The sequence below is a fragment of the Dendrobium catenatum genome, unplaced genomic scaffold (genome assembly GCF_001605985.2).
Source record: "Dendrobium catenatum unplaced genomic scaffold, ASM160598v2 fragScaff_scaffold_637, whole genome shotgun sequence".
NCBI lineage: Eukaryota > Viridiplantae > Streptophyta > Magnoliopsida > Asparagales > Orchidaceae > Dendrobium > Dendrobium catenatum.
Window position 1 is genome coordinate 1,430,184 of NW_021319099.1, and position 23,734 is coordinate 1,453,917.

Below are 23,734 nucleotides of genomic sequence, written 5' to 3' on the forward strand. Positions count from 1 at the left end.
CACAAAAATCATAATATCATAAATAAAATATGAAATATATTAATAAATATATATAATTTAATTATATATTTAAACCCATTATATCTTACAGTTTTAATATTCATCATAATCATTTTTATAATTTGGATATTTTTTAATACAACAAATTATAATTACAATCATTTTATTTAAATTTAATTTTTTGATATTTATCCACTATTTTTAATTAAGATATCTATGATGTTACTTTTCTTATTATATTTTTTTCTAATTTATATTATTTGATAATATATTTTATTTATTAAATATTTCTTTTTCAGAAATTTTCCAGTGGAGAAAAACATCAATCTCACCGCAAGACCAACTGCACCGAGTCCAAAAATTGCCACTGTGATCCTTCTTCGACGTTCGCCGTATTAACCAAGCGCTCCAACTCCTTCAGATTTGTCATTAAAGAAAGTATATTAAAATCATTTGAATACATTAATTAATATAAGTATAAAGTTTAAATATTTATATTACTTTCATTTTTAAATTAATCATATTTATTTTTTTAAATGATAAAAATTTTGATCGGAATAATTTTCACACTAATTTTTTTTTCCTTTTTCAATGTATTAAATGAGATAAACTATATTTTACTGTTATATAATATATCTATGGACTATAATTATTTCATTGTAAATCCAACTAAATTAAAAAACTTATTAGAATATATTACGAAATTTTAAATATATAATATAATATATATTATAATATATATTATATTTGATATTTGAATTAATTTACTTGAATTTAAGTGGGAAATCAAAATATAAGAAAACTAATAATTTATTTTGATAATGTGATAGAATTATCTAATTAAAATAGAAAATGGTTGCAAGCATTTTTATCAGACATTAATCTCCTATTTTATACTAGAAATTAATCATAACAAACTAAATCAAAAGAATTTGAAACTCATATAACATTTATAAAAATGTTTTACTACTTTTTTTTTTCAATAAATAAATCTATTTAAATGTACTTTTAAATTTTGACATTATATGCACAGTAATGCTACATTGAGGCTTGATGTGACTATAAAGTTTTTTTTATATAGATATCTCAGGAAAGTGTGGCTTTTATTGGACACGTTACCATTAATGCACTTTGCTACGTTTGGTAACCGTAGCCCTAGCTCGACTTGAGCAACTACCGCTCCATCGGTCTATTTTGTTCTCTCAAAAGATACGTTGTTATAAGAGCTTATTTTTATTTTTAATTTTATTTTATTTTTTTACAATATCTTTTCAAATTTCAGTCAGGAATTCAGAAAATATTTTAAAAATTTTAAGCTCATTAAATTTATTAAATTTATTTCTATGCAGTACGCTATAAATTCGAGGGCTTTTTTAAGATGGATGGTTGGACTGAGAAACAAGTGGTTCCCACCTTCAAATAATTTATTGGGCAAATGTTCAAAGTTAACAGCAAAAAAAGTTGCCCAGAATGCCCTTATTATATTTTCCCTTTTGATCAAAATAAATTAATAATTTTTAAAAATTTAACAAAATATTTTCAACAGATATTTTTCTTTGAAAAATAAGCTCAAATGCACGACACCTGAAGTTATTAAAATTTATAGATCTTTGAATAAATACGGTCCGTTAAGACTTGAACTTTTTTTATTACTTTTAAAGGTAATTTTTTAATTCAAAATAAATTTTGCATTAAACAAATATTTTAGAAAGAAATAAAAAAGTTGTCTCAAAAGAATACTAAAGCTTTATTTTGGATGAATTTCATAAAACAACTTATTAGTAAAAAATTAAAAGTTTTGTACTAAAAAACTGTTTTAAAAAACAGAAAAAAAAGTCATCTCAAACGAAACCTTGGGACTTTCTTAATGCTTCTTGAAGTAACATTCTATTACAAAATTAATACTTTTATAATAAAAAATTATTTTAAGAAGTAAGAAAGTCGTTACAAATAAAACCTAAAACTTCGTTTAGAACGACTTTTTATTAAATTAGTTTTTTAGTTACAATTTTTTATTTTTTTTACTAAAAAATTGATTTAAGAAAAACTAAAAAAACATCTCAAACCAAGTCTAACCCATTTTCATTTAATTTATTAAAATATATGGACTTAGTTTTAACTACACATTAAAAAAAGTAAATAGAAAAGAATTTATCAATATTTAAAAAATATTTTTCTCGCTTCCAAATTAGCTTATGCACATACCGGTGGAGACGCCGCAGCTGAGAAGACACATTCTGCTAAGCGGCGCATCAGCGGGGACTTTCACAACACACGCAGAGTCGATAACCGTGTACTCAGCGAAGGTCGACGTGTTCAAAAAGTGGTAAACAGGTCGTCGTTCTTCATCAGGTCCGACCCAAAAGAACCTAACCCGCCCGTCAGCCCTCATTACGCTCCGCAGCGGGTCCACCGCAAAACCCGAGCATATGTTAGTCTTATCCGACCGACACATGTCGCAGCACCCGCATTCCCCGGTAAAAACCGGTACCACCCGGTCACCAGGTCTCAAATCCTCCACCCCCTCCCCAACACTTTCCACAACCCTATCAATTAATTAGTAAAATTAGTAAATTGATTAGCATTTTAATTATCAGTAATAGATGGGATTAGAGCAGCTAATGATAATATAAATAAATTATTTACCCCGCGGCCTCGTGGCCCAGAACACGAGGGAAGATCTGCTGCAGTTTGTTCTGCGATATTAGATTGACTTATTAGACAAAAAAATTAATATAAGCAACAGGTACAAAAGAAACTTTTTTTAAAAAAAAATTATAATAAATTGTTAACCAAATAGCTATTTAAATATATATTCTAGTTCTTAAAATAATTTTTAGTCATAAAAATTTCTAAAAAATAATGATAAAGAAGCAAAAAATATAGTTAATTTGCTATCCGAAAAATAAAATAGGGAGAGAAAAATAAAGCAAAGAAAAAACTATTGATATATCACTAAAAACTATCTTTCTCGTGCACGAATCTTGATGCAAATGGGAGAGAAGTTTTGAAATTTAAATTCATGATCATCCGAACTCAGATTTCAACAAGTTTATAGTCAAATTGAACATCTCAGAAAGACAAATCCAACGACACAAAAATCATTCTAATACGATATCAAACGAGCCCTAATCAAATGTGCAAAGCTTATTGGGAGGGTTTAAAGCATAATTGAATTACCAAACGAATTGGGAACGAGACATGCTTACAGTCAAATCGAGCGGCTCGACTAAACAAGTCCAACAAACCCAACCTTCAAATCAAAAGTTTGACGACAATGTATTATTACCATTTGTTTTAGCAAATCTAATCATTTTAATCATAAATTTTAATCACATATTTTAAAATTTTTTATTCCTCAATCTAACAACAAATAATTGAAGAAAAAATTTTGAATAATAATTACTAACACATATAACGGCTTAAATTTGATAATACCTCGCCCTTCCAAGCACTGAGGTCAGTGTGGCATATTGAGGTGAAGAGGATTCGAAGCCGGACTTCCAAACGCTGAGGAGGCTCCACCTCTATTTCCTCGATCTTAAAGGCCTCTCCGGGACCCCAAAGCACAGCCGCTAATCAAGCACAAAATCAATTAGTCACTAATTAATTAAGAGCATTTGTCGCTAAAACACTATTTATGGAAATGGTTAATGTGCTAATTGTTAATTACCTTTGCATGTGATGACTTTGCCGGCCGTTTTACCACCGGCGTCTCCGTGCTTTCCGGCGTGGAAGCCATTGGAGTTCTCCGAGTTCAAGCTTCCCATCTTCTTTCTCTCTCTCTCTCTCTGCCCCTTCCTCTGTCTCTTCTATAGATCCTTCTCTCTATTTCTCTCTCTTCGGTGCTAGTAGCTGTGGACCGGCGGATGGCTTTAAATAGGGAACTAGATAGGTGAAGATATTCTATTAAAAAAGGATATGTTTTCAAAGCTCTTATAAATAGGTAAAAGAGGATGTGATCCATTAGTTAATTTGTTTTAAAAAAAATTATGATTTATTATTTTAACATAAGAAAAACTCATAAATAATATTAAAATTGTTGCGGGTTAGATGCAAGCGGTGATAGAGTTAGAATCTTACGCCTTAATATTACAAGGATATCCAGCTTACACAAACAGAACACGATTTTTTACATGGAAAATCCTATAAAAGAAAAAATCACGGGGCCTAGCCCGGTTGAAAATAATTCCACTAAAATTTGAGTGAGTGTAGTGGGCTGATTCGTCCTTGAGGGGGAATACGATTACAAATGTCAAGTGATTGTCCGGCGGAACTCAGGGCACCAAGCGGTGGTTCGGTGGAACTCAGGGCATCAGGTGGTGGTCTGGCGGAACTCAAGTGTCACGTGGTGATCCGACAGAACTCAGGGCGTCACGTTGTGTTCCGGCGGAACTCAGAGCGTCAGGCGGTGGTCTGGCGAACTCATGTGTCAAGTGGTGGTCTGACGGAATTCATGGCATCACCTGGTGTTCCGGCGGAACTCTGGGTATCAGACAATGGTCCGGCAGAACTTCGGGCGGTGGTCAAAGAGGTAAGAGCAATCTCTGATCTCTCTCTTTTCTCATTATGCTTAGGGTCCCTTTCAAGAGGAATGACAGATCTATTTATAAATTTCCTAGAGTGGCATGACCTGTAAATAGAAAGATGAAGGGTAAATTGGGAGTGGTTTGGATGGACAGCTGATGTTGAATCCCTTGATCGTGGACCATTTGCTAGACATTTGCTAGACATTTGAATGTCTTAATGATGTCGGAATTCTGTGATCATAGACTCGTTGGATTTGTCTCGTCGAGCCGCTCGATCCGACTATAAGCATGTCGCATTTGGAAATCGTTTGGTAATCCAAATTGTGGTTTGACCCCTCCAACAATGCTTCAAGCCCTTGATTAGGACCCATTTGGGCTCATATTGAGTCGAATTTGGTGTCGTTGGGTTTGTATTTCCGAAACGTCTAGTTCGACTATAATTTTGTTGAAAAAGGAGTTCATATGGTCCCAATTTTTTATTTCAAAAGTTTCCAACTTGATTTTTCCTTGAGATTCATGCCCGATTAAGATAATTCTTTGATGATGTATCAAAAAAAAATCTTATATTAAACACATTTATAACACTTACATTATATGATATGAAAATAATTATCATATCTTAAAATATTTAAATGATAAGTTTTCATGTTCAACCAAAATTTAAATAAACGTAACAAAAAAGAAGATGAGAAACATGCTATAAAATATACAAAAAATGTATAGTTAATGTCACCATATGATCTCTTGGTAGACCTTTCTTTTATTTTAGAATTTTTTAATGACAATCCTTTAATTGACACTACACTCAATTACCTGAGCATTATTCAACGATTGTCAATCCACATAATAGGTTCATGTGTTGGCGTCGAGGCTCTTATTCAGCGGTTGAGTCAAAAAATTTTTTCTTGTGGGCGGCATAAATCATTGATTTTAAAGAAGCCCGCAACCCTTTACATCACTACAGAAAAATGCTTTGTTATCGACGGGTAACAACAAAAATCTGCCGGAAATATGCGCTTTATGGCGAATTTATATTCGACTCAAAATGATTTGACGGTAATTCACGAGTCGGAAAATTTGAACATGCGTAATTTTTCTGCCGTAACTTTTTCCAACAAAATTTCGGCAAAAAAGATATAGGAAGTCGGCGCCTTTATTGGTGTCGTGTTCCGACGTATAATGTATGCCAGAAAAACTGATGGATAATCCGCCAACCTGTTACCGACGATCTTTACCATCATAATATCATATGGAAATGCCGGCGCAAAATTTTCGCCGGAAACATAGTCGTATTGTATTATCGGCCGGATTTCCAACAGAAAATCCGTCGGAAACCTATAAAAAAAAAAAACCTTCTTCCTTTTGAAATAATTTCGACAATTAAACTTGCATAGAAAAAAAAATGCAATACTATATACAAAATATTTTTTTTAGTCCAATTATGATTGACATCATACCCTGACAATTTGTAATCAGCTAATATTGAAGAATCCACTATTGTGGGCATGAACCTTACTCTTTGAAATATTTTTTCACTAGTTAATGCAGGAGGAGGAGGTGACATAACCATTTTATTTTTAATACAACATTCTTATCTCGCCTGAAAGGATGACATATAGGTAAGAATATGCGATGATAGTCAAACCAAGTGTTCTTCCCTCCATTCTTTACATTGAATGACTTTGTATATTCCATACAATTTGGACAAGCTAATTTTTTTAGTGATCTAAAGGAAAATTGATGGGATACAAAGCCACTCTTAGAGTGATCGAGTGATCGAAAAGCCTACGTTTAGGGAAAATACAAAAAGTCTTAGAGTGATCGAAATGTTGTTGTTTTATGTGACTACACCATCCAAAGCGACTCTCTCGATCTAATCTTATCTTCCATTAGAACTACTCCAACCTTCTCAGATATATGCTATTTTTGTATCCTGTCTATAAGAGTAAATCCACTAGTCATCAACCTGAGCATCCTCATCTCTGTAACACTTAATTTAAAATTATGCTTAGTTTGAGGGGGACTTTTCTATCACACAACAACGCCCAATGCATTCCTCTACTTCCACCGTCCAACTTGAACTCTACAAATAATATCTTTATCTATTTTATCATAAATAGATCAAAAATATTAATTAAAATGTGTACTTTTATTAATGACCTCATCGCCCAAAATCACAATCTCTCACCTAGGTCAATTACACCTAAAAAATAACCATATATATTAAGTTTTATATCTACGTATGTGAAAACCTTTAGACTCTAAGGTTGACATACATTCTCTTACAAATGTCTAGTGAGAACATCCATAACAAAAACAAATTAAAAGCATACACCAATATATATTCTCTTACAAATGTCTAGTGAGAACATCCAAAACAAAAGCAAAAGCAAACACCAAAGTTCATTCTCTTACAATTGTCTAGTGAGAACATCTATGACAGAAACGATTTAAAAGCATATACTAAGATACATTCTCTTACAAATGTGTCTAGTGAGAACATCCATAACCAAAATAATAGCATACACCTAAGTTCATTCTCTTGCAAATGTCTAGTGAGAGCATCCTAAATAAAAATAATTTAAAAGCATATGTACCAAGATACATTCTCTTACAAATGTCTAGTGAGAACATCCATAAACAATTCTCTTGCAAATGTTTGGTGAGAACATCCATAAAAAAACTCAAAAATGAATACACAAAGATATGGAGGCAGCGACCTTCTCTTACCGGAGTCAGCGAGTACAGGCAACCGACAACGGCGAACGGTGCAAGTTCGGCGGAGAAAGTCGGCGAGGGCCACGCATTCGCGGCAGCTCTTGGATGCGACGTAACCGAGGGAAGAAGAAAGAAATGAGAAGATAGACAACAAAGGGGTCGAAATAGGGCCATTTTCGTCAAATTTTCCAACAGATTATCCGTCGGTTACATCACCGGCGGATAATTCGTTGGTAAACATTCGTCGAGTTTACGTAGGCCAGCGCAAATTTGCCATAATTATGGTGCAAATTCGGCGAAAAATACACCGGTGTTGTAACGGCAGACATTTGGCCGAAAATTCCATCGTTAAAATCCCGACGAATATTCCGCCGATTCTGCCGCCGCATACACCAGAAAATTTGACGGTAATAATAGATTTTCATGTAGTGCATCTGGGCCTGACACTAGGCACTAGCATTATCGGTTTTACAAATTTTTTTCTTAATTCGAGACCTAAAATGATTTCATCATAATTGAGTTCTGAATTAGTTTGTTTGGATTTTACACTATTATCACAACAATTATTATCACATCACCCTTTTTCACTTTTTAACTTTGGTTCTTATTAGCTAGAACTCAAGTTTGAGCTCGCGTTCTAACTAACGAGCTCGGCTAGCAAGTCATGGGCATAAATTTTTAAATTTATGCGGGAATTTTAAAAATTATGCGAGATTTTTAAAATTTATGCATGATTTTTCAAACTTAGTCAAAATTTAGAAAAAATTATGAAATGTTTAACATTTAAATAAAACTTAGGTGGTTTTTTATTAATTTTTTTAATATTTAAATCTAATAAATAAAATATTTTTTTTAAAAAGTAATATTTAATTGAGCCGGTGCGAGCTCACGAGCTGAGCTGGTTCAAGCTCGAATTTGAGCTCGAGCTCGACTCTTGAGCCCAATAAGCTCGGCTCGCGAGCCCATAAACAAATCGATCTCGAGCCGGCTCGGCTCACTTACACCCCAGCTAGAGGATAGAGTTATTGAGAGAGAGAGAGAGAGAGAGAGAGCAAAAAAATACCTTGATAGTTGCAACTGGGGAGTGTAGAGGAAGATCAAGTAGGAACTAAGGAGTGCGATTATAGTGATTTGCCAAAGGAAAATTCTAGACAACAGCCTACGGCGGAATCAGTCTTAATTTATACGGAGGACAAATTTATAAATAAATGTGTAGAGATTTTTTTTTTTCATAAATATCTTTACAATCAAAATTTATTCCGAGGGTGCTGCCCCTCGACCCCTATTTGTTCATTTCCTTAATCGTTGTACGCTTCAGAGATATGTCGCTGCCCCCTTGCGTGATTCGATCTACCCGGTCAGGTCACAGGGTCAAGGGGGAGTGCCCCTGTGGAGGTTTCCAGGGCAGCGCCCCCGAAACAATTTTTTTTGTAATGATATTTTTTGATTTTCTTTATTATTTCTCTTTGTTTTTGATTCATCGTTTTCTAACAATAACATCTCTACATAATGTGTTTAATTATGTTGGGACAATTGCCTACAAATTTTAATATTTTAAAACATTTAGGGGGACAGTTGCCTAAAAATCTTTGTTATAAGATTAAAAAATAGATGGAGGGAGACAAATTATTTAAAGAATTATATTCCTGGTTCCCCTTTTACAAGCAAGACTGGTCTACAGGCAGATATCATCACATTTGCCTGAGACCTAGCCATGCTTCAAAATCAACATTCAATGCAAGAGATGGGATTTACAAATACATGATTATGCCTTTTGTAAACTTAGATGTGGCTGAAATGCTTGTTCAACCAAAAGCCAAGCTTTTTTACTTACCTCGGCAATTTTGTTGTGATATAACTGGACGACTTATAGTTTATAGCTACTCATAACTTGGACGATCATCTGTAGCACAACTAATAAAATATTGTTAAGTCCTATAAAAATAAAAGTTGCACATTAATCTCAATCAATAACACTAACTAACAATGCAAATTTTATGGCTTACACTTTTTGCACGTATCAAGACGGAGATTTGGAAGGTTGAAGACATTCTCGATTGACAATCTTAGGATGAATTATTTTGTGCGGGCGCCAAATGGGGAGAACCGTCAAGTTTATCTCTGTAAACAGTAAAAATGCAGCTCGCTGTGCTTTTACTGTTCATGCTGCACTTTTAATGTTCATGGAGATAATATATATTTTTAGATATTTTATGAAGCATTTTAGCTCTAAACTCTTTTGATAATTAAGCTTTACGAGCGAGGCAAATTCACTTGGCCTCTATAAATAAAGACAAGTTTGAAAGTTTAAAGGATATCACTATTGGAAAATTTTTTAGGGATCTGTTTTATTATGTCTTATATCGACTCTTTCTATTAGAGCAAGCACATATGTACATTTTTTGTCATTTGGAATAATGTAATGCAATAACTTCTCTCTTTAGATTTGAGACACTGTTGAAGCCCACTAATTTTTTATGACTATTTAGCAACATCAAATCTTTATCCTACTATATAGAGTCGGATACATGAATCTTTTTTCTTCATTGTGTCATGTTAAGAATAAAGTTCGCAAGTCATGATTATTCGTATCTTCAAACTGAGAGCATATTACAGCCATCTATTTATGTAAGCATAAGTTACTCCAGGTTACCACATGTAGGTGAGCTTGTCCTCATGTATATCGCGCACAAGAGTTGTCACATGGCTACGCCTTCAACTAGACCATTTCACTTTCAAAAAACAAATCTTATTTATATTTTTAATTATATCATGCTGAGAATATTTAAAACTAAATCTTATTAAAATTTTAATAAGACTTCATTATTCAAACATAACCAAAAGTCATCATGACGGGGCACGAATCTCGTGGTATAAGTGAATTAAAAACTTCATAAATTAAATTTAGGATCATCCTAACTCCAATTTTAGCAAGCTTACAGTTAAACTGAACATCTTAACGAGATGAACCCAATGACACTAAAATTGATTCAAATCAAGTCCAAATTAGTCCAAATCAACAGTTTGAAGCATATTTGGAAGCTTCAAAACATTGGATGACTAAATGATCTCCAAATATGATATGCTTATAATTGAATCGAGTGGCTCGATAAGACAAATTCAACAAGCCCAAGATATATTAATTCATACATCATTAAGACACTTCGAAACTGAATAAATGCTCTATGATTGGGGTAATCAAATAAATCAATATAGACTTGACTGATGGAGTACTTTGAATTTGTCTCGGATCTTCTCCATATTTATGTGGCATCCGATTATAGCCCTCCAGTCACCCAACTATAGTCCTTTGAATCACCATTGCTCAACTACAATCCCTTCGACCATCATCACCCCGACTAGAGTTCCCCTGACCACCATCTCTTGATCGACTATGGACCCATTGATATAAGTTGCCCAACTACGATCCCCCCGACAATAATTTCCCAACTACGGTCCCTCCAACTATTGTCGCCTGACAATAATCATATAACATCAATTGCCTGACTATAGTCATTCTGACCATGGTTGTTTGACTATGGTCCCTCTGATCTCAGTCACCCAACTACGATCCCTTCGACTACTATCGTTGAACTACGGTCATGCCAAACAAATAAATAAGTCAATGATCTCTTAAGAACATGCTCATGCCATTGGATTATTCCAACTCCAACCATGTAATGTGCTCTAAGGATGAGCGTTATTTGTAATCAAGGAGAAATACTAGCAGAATCATTTTAACATGGCAAGACCTTCTATTTTTTTCACTTTTTTTCAGGTTTTCCACGTAAGAATTATTGTCTCTTATAAATATTACACCCTTCTCTCTTTATCTGTATGTGTGCTAGATTTTTGTTCAAAAGTTGGACGTTAAACTCTCTACATCTCTTTACGGTCGAAAATATTCCAATACACAACAATTATATTTTTAGTTTTTAATAAGTTATTATTAATTCAAATTTTAATTACTATCAATAACTAATAATTTAGGTAATATAATTAGACTCTAATTTAATTATCAATTAGCTTAACTAATTATTTATTCACCAATTACATATTATTCTTATTTATATTAATTATGAGACTTTTGATTTTGTAGCAATAGTGCACTTGGACTTCACAGATATCAAAATTTGGGCCTACTTGGGCTTTCTAATGGACCTTTGATTGCTTTAAACAAGAGGCCGATAATCCACAGACATCAGATGTCGGCCGAAGATCTTCAGATAAATCTAGCATGCATCACATAAGGATTTTATTAAGGTTCATCAATTTTAAGGACAATCTAATTAGTTTTAGTAGCCATTATAAATTTTGTTATCATGTACTTTGGAAACTATAAATTTAGCTTGTTATGGACAACATAAGATGACACAATCTCTATTTTTATAATTTAAAAATAAAAAAAATCAATGCATATAATAAATTTTTATAATATATATTTTCCTCTTTAAAATAAAAATTTTCCGCTAAAGGAAAGTAGCACATATAGACATATGATGCAAAAATGCTCACTTTGCAATTAATTCAAAATTTATTTTATGATAGGCTAAATTAATAATTTTTGAAATGGGAAAGATCGGAGTTAGGATATTTTGCCCAAAATTTAGGATTCGTTCAAGACGTTTTTTTATTATTTTTTAAACAGTTGTTAAGGTAAAAATATAAATTTTTTTACTAAAAAATTGCTTTGATAAGCAGTAAGACGAATCATTAGTTAGTAGGAGTTTTTATATTTACAAAATTTATATTGAGTTGAGTATGATAGAAACTTTTATTAATTAAACATGGACTATATCAATCTAAAAAAATCAGTATTTATAAAGTTTATTAAGATAAAATATTGATAATGAAATTAATATTTGCTATATTTTAATTACTTGAGCTGATATTATTTAAAAAAACGAATTTTGTACTTATAAATATGCAAAACCAATAATGTGTTAGATGCATAAAGTGAGCGAAAATAAAATCATGAAGATTTAATTTTGAATCTTCAGTAAAATTATTTGTAACTATCAAACAAATATGCTAAGGGGCTGTTTGGTTTGAAATAAAATGGGTGTAAAGTATTGCAAATGCTTAGGTTTTTGAAAATATTAATGTTTGATTGGATGAAAAGTAAATGCAAAGTAAAGTAAATAAATCTTAAATCATTTTAGTTCATTTTTTAGGTAAACTAAACTTGCTCAGTTTTGAGAAAAAACTATTTACATCGTAAGCAAGCACACTTGACCGCCAACTCCCGTTACTACCCACCATCGCCAAGCACCTCCACTCCAACCGCCCATCACCTCAGCCACCCCCCAATGTCACTGCCACTTATTGTCGACCACCACCAATGTTGACCATTGTTGGCCACCGACGCCATTCACTTCTGGCTAACACCACCACCACTGCAATCCGCCTCTTTTCGCCACCAACCGCCGCCGGCCACCACTGCTGCCACTCAACTTCTCCGGCACTCACTGACCTTCATCTTTTTTTAACTTTACACTACATTTATTTTACTTCAAATCAAACAATAATTTGGTTTGCATAACAAACACCTAATAGTCTCAAAATTCTCACTTGTACCGACATGTGTCAATTTCTTAAAGATTTTCACCAGTGATTGAAAATTTCAAAAAAAAAAAAGTAATTAAAATAATATAATATAAATGATATGATGAAGTTAATTTTTAAATTTAGCTTAAAATGACTCCTAAAAGAATTTATTTACTTAGATCAAAATACAAGCTATAATATAGTATGCTCAATCAATATTAATGCAATTTAATGTACTATTACGTAAATATCATCAAGAGTATAATTGTGAAAAGTATGACATGAGATTCAGTTTTAATGTGGTATTTTCTTCTGTACATATATTATATGTCATAGCTCTCAATACGTCAAATTTCACATGTGCTTTTAATAATCATTTAAGAGTCGTTATCGTCTACTTGTCGATGTAATTAAGTCAATCAGTTACATACTATAACTAGGATTACACCATCAAACTTTTATTTAAAGAAAAACCTCGTTGGCCAACCCACCTATACAGTGTATTATATTTTAAGAGCTAAAATATATTCATTATAGTATTAAATGCCAGTCTTCCTTACGTACATGTAAATGCTATCTTTTTTCTATGTAATGTAAACAAATATCATGTATGAAATGCAAAAATGTATAAATATAGAAAAGTCTATCAAATTATTATACAATGAATTTTCTTTAAAAATCATATATTTCAATTTAACAAGTGAAATTCATTATATACAGTCAAAATATTCATGTTGACGAGATCTATTATATGCAAAAAATTATGCGATAAAAGTTTTACCAATGAAACTTATTCTTGTTTTTCGTTAATGAAAACACAAATTTAATCAAAAATATCAAAAACATAAAATTATTGAAATCGGAATAGGATAACAATTTCTTATAGTGAGACAAACAAATTCTCCAATAAGGTAGACATACGAAAATTGCACCACTATCTCCAAATCCAAAGATTTCTTTTCTATCTCCTCTCTCTCTTATTTCTTGGTAACCCATTCTCTGTTTACCGAAATGAAGAAATTAAAAGTAAAAATGATTGAATAAGGTATTAATGCTTTAAGATATTTTATAATAAATAAAATATAATATTAACATAATTACTTAATTTTTTAAATTTGTAATAGAAAATTCATATAGATTTATTTGGGATTTTAAAATTTATAAAAAAAAAATATTTATAAAATAACAAATTTTATTTAAAATACTGGTGAAATTAGTTTGCAAAACGGACACTTGACAGTCTCAAAATTCTTACTTGTACCAACATGTATCAATTTCTTAAGGATTTTCATCAGTCCAAAAAAAAAATATAATATAAATGCTATGATGAAGATGATTTTTAAATTTTACTTAAAATAACTCCTAAGAAAATTTATTACTCAGATCAAAATACAAGCTACTACATTAATGGAAGGGGATCCAGATGAAAATACAAGCTATTACATTGGATGGGGATCTAGATGAAGCAACAATCAAAAGGGTTCTACTATAATTCAGTCTGAACTTGATTTTAGCATACGTACATGAGTTTCAAATCATCTTCTCCTTTGCTGAGCAATTTGACTTTGGATCTCTGAATGATTCAAGAGGACCAAGCAGAAGAACAATCCACAATATTACAATTCACCTTCTTAAGAAGAGAGTTCAGAGTAACAATCATTGCGTCCAAGTTCAACATCCTTCGGTAAAAAGAATGCCTCTTTCAAAGAAGCAGATCATAGGGAGTTTGCATTTGTCCACGGCTTAGTTTTAGTGAGGCCCTATGTGAAGCAGATTGTCGTTCTCTACTCAAAATTCTCTTAGAGAATCAAGCTCTTACACATCCTCTCATCCCATTAAATGACAAATAAGGGTCAAGTTATGGGTTCATAGCAACTTAACGGGTTGCATCAGCAGCTAGATTCAGGTTTTTACAGCATAATAAGAAATAGAAATCATTGAAGCCAGTAGATTGAAGGTTGGTTCATACCGTGGTTTTAAAAGGCTTAGTAAATGATAGGGGTGTCAATATTTGACACGACCAAAAAATTTGATCCAAATCAGACCCGAAAGTTTTGGGTTCATGTTGACCCGAACCCGAACCGGGTCGGGTTCGGGTTGACCCAGAAACCCGGAATGACCAGTGGAGCCCGAGCTGATCGAGTATGCCCGCTGTGACCGCGGCAGCCCACGTCATGTCCCAAGGCGACTTTGCGTCGCGTCCAGCAGTTCGCACTTCGCGTCCGATTCACGTCCCGAGGCTGACTCGCCTGCCCGTCGTGCAATCTCGCTGACCCCGCCCGTACGCCGCTGTCGCCGCCCGCCATCGGGTTGACCCAAACCTGAAGCAGTTCAGGTTCAGGTTCGTAAAATTGACATGCTTGCAAAAAATGGTCTTGTTCAGGTAGACCCAAATAGTGCGGGGTCAATTCCGGATTTGGCCTGAACCTAATCCATGGGCAAACCATTAGTATGTTTATCAAATATTATGTCTTCAACAATGAGAGGTAATCCGGATGATTTTCTTTAGTTAGTTTAATATTGATTGTTGAGTTCTAGAATATTCGTAGCGGTAGAAAAATATTAAATTTATCTTCTTAATTTTGTACAAAGATCTAGCACGCACTCACATAAAATAGAATGTCACTTATTTTGATAGGTGAATATTCATCCGGAAGAGATGCGTTAATAGGTGGCTCACCCTAAACTTCAAGAAAATATGACAATTTATCCAAAGAAGATTTTACAGAAGTGGTGCATTCACTGATCCACCAAAGTAAAGCAAATACATATCCTTTAAATACATAAAATACTCTGTTAGAAGGTGTTGCTAAATCAAGAACCAAGATCAGGTCCTTACATTATTTGCTAATAGGAAGAACTACTTACCATAGCTTTGAACTATTTATATCCTAATTATATAAAATAAAATTCTCTCTACTCCAATCATAGATAAACTCAAAGCTTCAAAAGACACCTCAAAGCCTTCCCCTCAGCCAGCAATTGAAAGGCTTGGTTGATCTCAGAGAAGGGAAGCTCATGTGATATGAACCCATCCAGATTTATCTTAATCTCCTGCAAATGCAAAATAATTATAATCCTTACTCTCTACATATGAATATAGTTCATATAATTAAAATTTCGTAAGAGCAAATGCTTTATGCTCACCCCACTGATGCACTTGCTGATTAACTCAGGCAACTGCGACTTTGCTTTGAAGTCCCCAAACACTGCAGCGACTATCTTCCTTTCAAAGAGCTCCATGGGATGCAGAGGTAGCAGTTTAGGAGATGGGTGGACGCCCAGAAGCACAGTTAATCCCCAACACTATTGTTGCAGATCAAATAAATGAACAAATTATTTGATAATTAGTGTATATAGTTAAGCTCATGTGATATGAACCCATCCAGATCTTTGAGGCCGCTTTCTTAATGCTTTATAAGGCTTCGTTTGGGACAACTTTCTTACTGTTTTTTAAAACGGTTTTCTAGTCATGAAATTTTTGTACTAGAAAACTGGCTTAGAAAGCAAAAAAAAAAGTCGTCCCAAATGAAACATAAGACTTTGTTTAGGATGACTTTTTTATTGTTTTTTACAACAACTTTTTAGTATAAAAACTTCTTAAACTAAAAAATTTTTGTATTAGAAAGATGTTTCAGAAAACAATAAAAAAGTTGTTCCAAATGAAGTCTAAGTCAATTTTACAGTAAAAAAATTCCAGTTCTAAAAAATTTTATACTAAAAAGCTGTAGAAAAGCCACCCAATTGAAGCTTAAACATTTGTTAAAAAAAAAACATATTTATGAAATCCAACATAAAAAATTATTGCGTTTGTGATAAAGTAAAATAAGTAGTCTACGTGATACATCAAAGAAAACTACAATTGGCCTTATAGTAAAGTGATGAAACAGATTTATTTTTTTTATTAATATTTTTGCCTGTTTTCAAAAGAATATATTATATGATTGAGAATTGTTAATTAATTAATAGATGACTTTTATTGGTTTGAGGCCTTCTTCAGAATAGTGGTAGGGGTGTCAATTCGGGTCAACGGGTCGGGTTCGGGTCGAATCCGGAACTGACCCGGCACTATTATGGTCAACCCTAACTCGACCCGTTTTTAAAAACAGGTCAGGTTTCTGGACCTGAACCCGACCCGATTCAGGTCTGGGTCAACCTGACCCGACACGAATGACCTGGGGTTGACCCAAAATTGGTAGTTTTCGGGTGAAAATCGGGTCAAACTCGGGTTTTCGGGTCAAAACGAGCCAATCTCAGGTTTTCAGGTTAAAATGAGTTTTCGTGTCACCTTTCGGATCAATTTCGAAGTGCGGGTTTTTTCAATTCTGGTGGGGGGGGGAAAAAAAAAAAAACCTTTTAAGGTTTCGGGTTTTTTTCCAAAACCCGGAAAAACCCCGGGTTTTTCCTGATCGGGTCAGGTCGTGTCAAAAATTGACACCCCTAAATATATAATAAAACATTGTTGGGTCAGCATTTTTAGGCTTATCTTATATTTAAATATTAAATATATAATAAAACATTTTAATTTGATCCTTCATTTTCATCTAATCTATTTAATATTTATTTTAAAGAATGAAATATAAATTATGATTTCCAAAAAAAAATATAAATTATGCATTTAAGAAAATATTTTCTCATTTTTAGTGGATAAATAATATAAAAATTGAGTCCACTAAATTAAATAAGCTCACTAAATAATAATCATAAATTAATATTTAAATATTTATTTATTTGATAAATATAACTTATTATTCAAATTAGAAATTACCAGATAGTGGATAGAAACGCCTCGCGAAGAACTTCCAGATTTCCAGAGCACTCGAAGCTGTAATCAACTCCTCCTTTTGTCAACTCCCTTATCACCTAAATCAGTGCATTAATCAGTCATTAGACGTTACAGTTAAAAATTATTTTCTAAGTAAATAAAAGTTATTTTAAATAATAATTTATAATTTATTTATTAAAAAAAAATTATTATTTGATAAATTGTGTAGTAAATATTGGGACAACTTTCGTACCGCTTTATAAAAAGCTTTCTAGTACAAATTTTCAAATTCAAAATATATTATTTAAAAAGTTGTTTTAGAAAGCAAGAAAAAATCCGTCCCAAACAAGCCTTAATTATATCAATAAAAATAATTAATGAGCTTCGTACTTTTTAGGGGGACACATGTCAAATTAAGACAAACCTTATGACACAATATATAAATAAGTTCTCGACACAAAACCTCTTAGTTGATAACACCAAATCATCCAACTAATATATCAAGGCTTTGTATTGAGATGACTTTCTTACTACTCTTTAAAGCAGCTTTTTTATCAAAATTTTAATTTTATGCTGAGAAAGCTGCTTTAAGAAGCAACAAAAGAGCCATCCCAAACGAAAGCTAAAAGAATATCACCCCAATTAAGACATCGTTTGTGGACGATTTCTTATTAATTTCTTAAAACAACTTCTAGTATATTTTTTCGTACTAAAAGCTGATTTCAAAACAATAAAAAAGAAGCCTAAGATAAGTTGCGATTAGCTTGCATAGCTTCATACTATTAATGACTTATAGACTTTTTTTTTTTTATCGACGAGGAAGCACTGTCCTTAGTAGCAGTTGAATAAAGGACATGATAGTATCTTTATGAGCTTTGCTAAAATTGTCAAAAAGGTTTTAGGGATCATTTGCGTTGGTTGAAATAATAAACTTATTATGAAAAATTAGATAATTTTCTTAAAAAACTATATCGTTTTGTATATGTATTTAAAATTCAACATTTAATTCTTTCAAACAGCACAAACTAATAAAAAAAAAGAGAAAAATAAATTATGTTACCTCATGTAAAGGTTTTGTGTAATCCGTTGGATTTATAAAATCTGTGATGCCCATTTCTCGTCCTGTGTGAACACATCAAAATAAGTAATTAGTCAAACAAATAAATTTATAAGTTTTAATGAATTTATTTTTAGACTATTAATTGTAATAAAAGTCTTAATTTATTTATTATATAAAAATTATCTCAAGATATATTTAATGATTTAAAATTATATACTAACAAAATTTGAAGGGAGTATCATAATCATTTTTTTTCTTTCTAAATAAATCTAATTAATGTTATCTCATTTTAAAAAAAATTGAGTTAAATTCACTTTTTTAATATTATTTTTTAAAAAAATTTTAATTTCAGAAAATATCTTTAATTTTACATATTTTGTATTTATGTAATTTCAAATTTGATAAAAAATATGATTAAATAATTATATTTAAGATTTATTTAGGACAACTAGATTTTTTTTATAAATACAGTTATAAAGTAACGTCTTAGCAAAAATATTTTGAAAGAAAAAATAATTACCAATTTGTCATTTACTATTTTTTAAATAAATTTTTAGTACAAAAATTTTTAAAATTATATATTATATATTATATTAATCTTTTGGCTACAAATGAGTGACGCATCAAACTTTTTGAGAAATAATATAAAACGTACTATTTGACCATTATTTATTGTAAAGTACCTTTCAGAAATTTATTTGGGTTAATGTCTACCCCAATGATGTTAGCAGCTCCTCTCAGCCGTGCTCCTTCGGCAACCTTCATAATATCGCGCGTAGCTTAGCGTTAAAAATATTTTGGACGCAGGTATTCATTTACTTTTCAACTTTTTTTTGTTGTGATAAGAAAATTAGTAAAGAAAAAATAATGTGTATTTAAAAGATAGCTTTTTCATCTCTTTTTAAAATTTTTGTCTTCAAAAAACTGTTTTTAAAAAATCATTTTTAAATCTGTGACTAAGGTTTTGTTTGGGACGGCTTTCTTTATGCTTCTTTAAACAACTTTTTAATAAAAAAATAAAAAATTTATACTAAAAAACTGCTTTAAGAAGCAATAAGAAAGCCGTCCCAAACAAAGCCTAAGACATCGTTTTGGACGGCTTTCTTGATGCCTTTTAAAGCAACATTTTAGTACATAAATTAAAATTTTTTTACTAAAAAAAAATTATACTAGAAAGCTGCTTTAAAAAGCATCAAGAAAGCCAACCCAAACAAAGTGTAAGGCTTGATTTGGGATGGCTTTGTTACTGATTCTTAAAACAATTGTTAAGTACAAAAGTTAAAAATTTTGTCTTATAAAATTGTTTTAAGTAGTAGAAAAATCATCCAAAATGAACCCTAAAAATTTGTTTAGAAAGGCAATAGCTTTTTATAAAAATGATTGTAATGTTATTGTGGAAAAATAACTTATTTAAAATTTGTTTAAAATACATCTTTTTTAACACATATATTTCTTTAAAATAATAAAAAAATAAGAACCACGCAATTGCAATTACAATCTAAAAAGTAAAGAAGTAAGAAACTTGACAAAATATACCCTAAAAAAAGAGCTTAAAATTTTTAAAAAGTTATCTAAACAAAACTTAAATAATAATATACAATAAGTCTTTATAATGACTTAAACCAAATAGGCATTGGCCTCTAAGGCCTCTAAAGTCCAAACAACATAAAATATTTCGTAGTTAAAAAAATTATCGCATGATGCAATTCATATAAAAAATAATTAGAAGTTAATTATTCAAAAAATTTTTAAAAAAATTATCTATATGCTATTCTCTGTTATAATTAAATATTATTTATTTTGAATGCTTGAATAATTATCGTTTCATTTTTACATATAATTATATCAAAATATTTTAATAAAAAATAAATTTTGATAATAATAATTATCAAAATAACTAAATTTCTTTTACAATTAATATAATAAAAATTTCATTTTTTTCCTAATATTCTAATAGAAGGGAAGCTTACAGCAAGACCGACCGCACCGAGTCCAAAGATTGCCACCTTCGATCCTTCTTCGACATTCGCCGTATTCCACGCCGCTCCAAGTCCTACGCATTTAAAAAAAAAAAGTAATTATGTATAAAAAGCATTAAATATCTAAGATATAATTATATAATATGATTATTTTCTCTCGGCTGTATCACTAATTTAATAAAAAATATAATCAAATTTTATACTTGGTAAGCACTTGTAAAAGTTTTCCTCTATCAAATAAATTTTAATTGATATTTTTTTTGGTAACCTTTTTCGGATTAATTCCACTTTAATTAAAATTTAATATAAAATCATATGGGTGGCATCTAATTAAGGATAAATTATTCTGTGTGGAGTCCGTACGGAAACAATTATTCAGACTGTGAGTGTACACATTGTGTACAATACATATACATTCACATATATTGACGATTCTTCCAGCTCGAACTCCGAACAGAATAATTTCTCCTAATCTAGACCTTTAAGACCTTCATTAATGGCCTTCGCAACATCTGCCTATAACAACGCTACGAACTACCCCTCTACACAACCTTCTCATCAATACATGGACTTCAATTACGCGTCGACACATATTATGTCCTATCAACGGCCTCCTATATATCTTCTTTTTTTTTTGGACATTTAACCTAATTAAGTCAAACTCACAAACACATCACATACGTAAGATTCAACACAAAACCTCTTGATTAGTAATCAAAATTTTCAACCAACAAACCAAATTGAGTTAAAATTCCCTTAAATTCTCACCGCTTGTAACCAAACACCCATAAGATACAAAAGATTATTCTGTGCGGACATCGGACGGGAAGAATAGTCAAGTTTTATCTCTGTGAATAGTAAAAGCGCAACTTCATAGAGACAAACTGGATAATGCTCCCCATCAGGTGTCCGCACAAAATAATTCATCCTAAGATACACACATGAGATATCTTAATTTAACCAGACAATATATATTTCAGTTGACTTTTTTTTTGGGAAATATTTCAGTTGACTTACCGGTGGAAATGCCACAGCTGAGAAGACACATGCGACTGAGCGGTGCATCGGCGGGGACTTTAACAACACAGGCAGAATCTATAACCGTGTATTCGGCGAAGGTTGAGGTGTTCAAAAAATGATAAACAGGTCGTCGTTCACCATCAGGTCCGACCCAAAACAACCTGACCCGACCGTCGGCCCTCATCACGCTCCGCATAGGGTCCACCGCATAACCGACGCATAGATTGGTCTTCTCCGACCGGCACGCGGCACAATATCCACATTCGCCGGTGAAGACCGGCACCACCCGATCACCGGCTTTCAGTTCCTCCACTGCTTCCCCTACGCTCTCCACCACACTATCAATTAATTAGTAAATTGATTAGCAATTTAATTATCAATAATAGAGAAGATTAGAGCAGCTAATGATAATATAAATTATTTACCCTGCGGCCTCGTGGCCCAGGACACGAGGGAATATCTGCTGCAGCTTGTTCTGCGATAATAGATTGGATTTATATTAGATAAAGTAGATAAATTAAAAAAATTCAATAATTAATTTCTTAAATGATTATGGTAAATTTTTATGAATTATACTCTTAAATCATAAAATCAACCGTAATAATCATCTCCTAATAAGATTTCTTTCATTATAAGTGATTTAAATAAATACAAATAAAATTAATAAACATACAATTAAAACTTTTTTTTATTAAGATCTGGAAGAAATATTATTCTATGCGGATACCAAGCGTCGTCCGAAGATCAATAAAAATGCACCAAGTCATTCTTTTTATTGTACCATGACTCGGTATTGCTTGGTACTACGCTCGGTACAGGAAGCGGTACTGTGACATTCAGACATAAAGCTGCGTCCGGTGTCCGCACATAATAATTTCTCATGTGTAAGATCGAAAAATAACTTTTTAAAAAGCTGCTGTAGAAGTCCAAAATAATTGGAAAAACAGTGGAAAAAATATTGATATGATCCTAAAAATAAAATAATAATTTTTTTTTTGTTGGAAAAAAGAACTATTCCGTATAAATCCTAAAATAAAAGAATAGAATAAGCTTTGATAATACCTCGCCCTGCCAAGCGTTGAGGTCGGTGTGGCATATTGAGGTGAAGAGGATTCGAAGCCGGACTTCCAAACGCTGAGGAGGCTCCACCTCTATTTCCTCGATCTTGAAGGCCTCTCCCGGACCCCAAACCACGGCCGCTAATTAACCAAAAGCATCATTTTTTAATTAACAGTTTTTTTCCTCCACTAAAACACTGTTTTATAGAAATGATTAATATGCAAATTATTAATTACCTTTGCATTTGATAACTTCGCCGGCCGTTTTCTGTCCGGCGCCTCCCTTCTCTCCGGCGTGGAAACCATTGGTGTTCTCTGCAGTGAAGCCTGTCATCTTCTCTCTCTCTCTTATTGCTCTCTCTTCTGTGGATTTGGCGTGGAGAGTGGATGGTTATAAATAGGAAGGGTAGAGAGAAATTTGTGGTTTCTAGAGGCTAAAATCAGGATAAATTTTAAAAGTTTTGAATAAATTTTAAATTAAATATAATATTTAAATAGTCATATCAAGTCTGAGGCTTAATTTGGGACGGCTTTCTCACTCCTTCTGAAAGTCCAGACAAGTATTTCCGTCAGTCAACGTGTGCGTTTCATTAATTAGTAACGTAAACTAATAGGAGTAATAGCTAAGCTGACAGCAAAGTAATTAAGTTTTCATTACTTATTCAAGAAATTTGATGCAGCCGTAGGGAATAAGATATGATACAGTATAAATACTATTTCTATTATTAAAAAAAATAGGCACTCTATTATAATATGATTTTTTTTAATAAAAACATGTATCAGTTTTTTTTTTTTTTTTTAATTACACTTATAGACATGTTGGGCAAGTCCATATATCTGTATTTGCATCATAGCTTACAAATAATTAGTTAAAATTTACCTTTTTTAATGTTAATGTGCATTCATGTTATGCATGTGCATATATGTGATATATATGATTGATATAACATGATTCATGTTACGTCCTGAAATATGCACGACTGTAGAGAGTGATATAGTTTAATGTCTTAGCTTTGTACGAAGATTCAACACATAAATAGATAAGAGAGCATTGTTAT

The 23,734-nt window shown here is 32.0% G+C and overlaps 2 protein-coding genes across 3 annotated transcripts; both read right to left on the reverse strand.

Moving 5' to 3' along the window:
* Positions 1–354: 354 nt before the first annotated feature.
* On the reverse strand, positions 355–3,867 carry LOC110102625 (alcohol dehydrogenase-like 4). Its single transcript, XM_028695448.1, has 5 exons — positions 3,674–3,867; positions 3,439–3,575; positions 2,647–2,696; positions 2,206–2,546; positions 355–415 (listed from the first exon to the last, which is right to left on the reverse strand). Exons 1-5 carry the CDS (start codon positions 3,768–3,770, stop codon positions 396–398), a joined length of 645 nt encoding a protein of 214 aa, XP_028551281.1. The 5' UTR covers positions 3,771–3,867; the 3' UTR covers positions 355–395.
* An 11,614-nt stretch (positions 3,868–15,481) lies between these two features.
* On the reverse strand, positions 15,482–23,071 carry LOC110102606 (alcohol dehydrogenase-like 4). 2 transcript variants are annotated; one of them, XM_028695463.1, is made up of 11 exons: positions 22,914–23,071; positions 22,681–22,817; positions 22,044–22,093; positions 21,616–21,956; positions 20,590–20,672; positions 19,303–19,378; positions 18,620–18,681; positions 17,563–17,657; positions 17,231–17,234; positions 15,942–16,100; positions 15,482–15,848 (listed from the first exon to the last, which is right to left on the reverse strand). In XM_028695463.1, the coding sequence occupies exons 1-11, from the start codon at positions 23,008–23,010 to the stop codon at positions 15,732–15,734; spliced, it is 1,221 nt and encodes a 406-aa protein (XP_028551296.1). In that variant the 5' UTR covers positions 23,011–23,071; the 3' UTR covers positions 15,482–15,731. The 2 variants fall into 2 exon arrangements, 1 of the variants encoding a protein (XP_028551296.1); XR_003700980.1 differs by lacking the exon at positions 17,231–17,234.
* Positions 23,072–23,734: the final 663 nt, after the last annotated feature.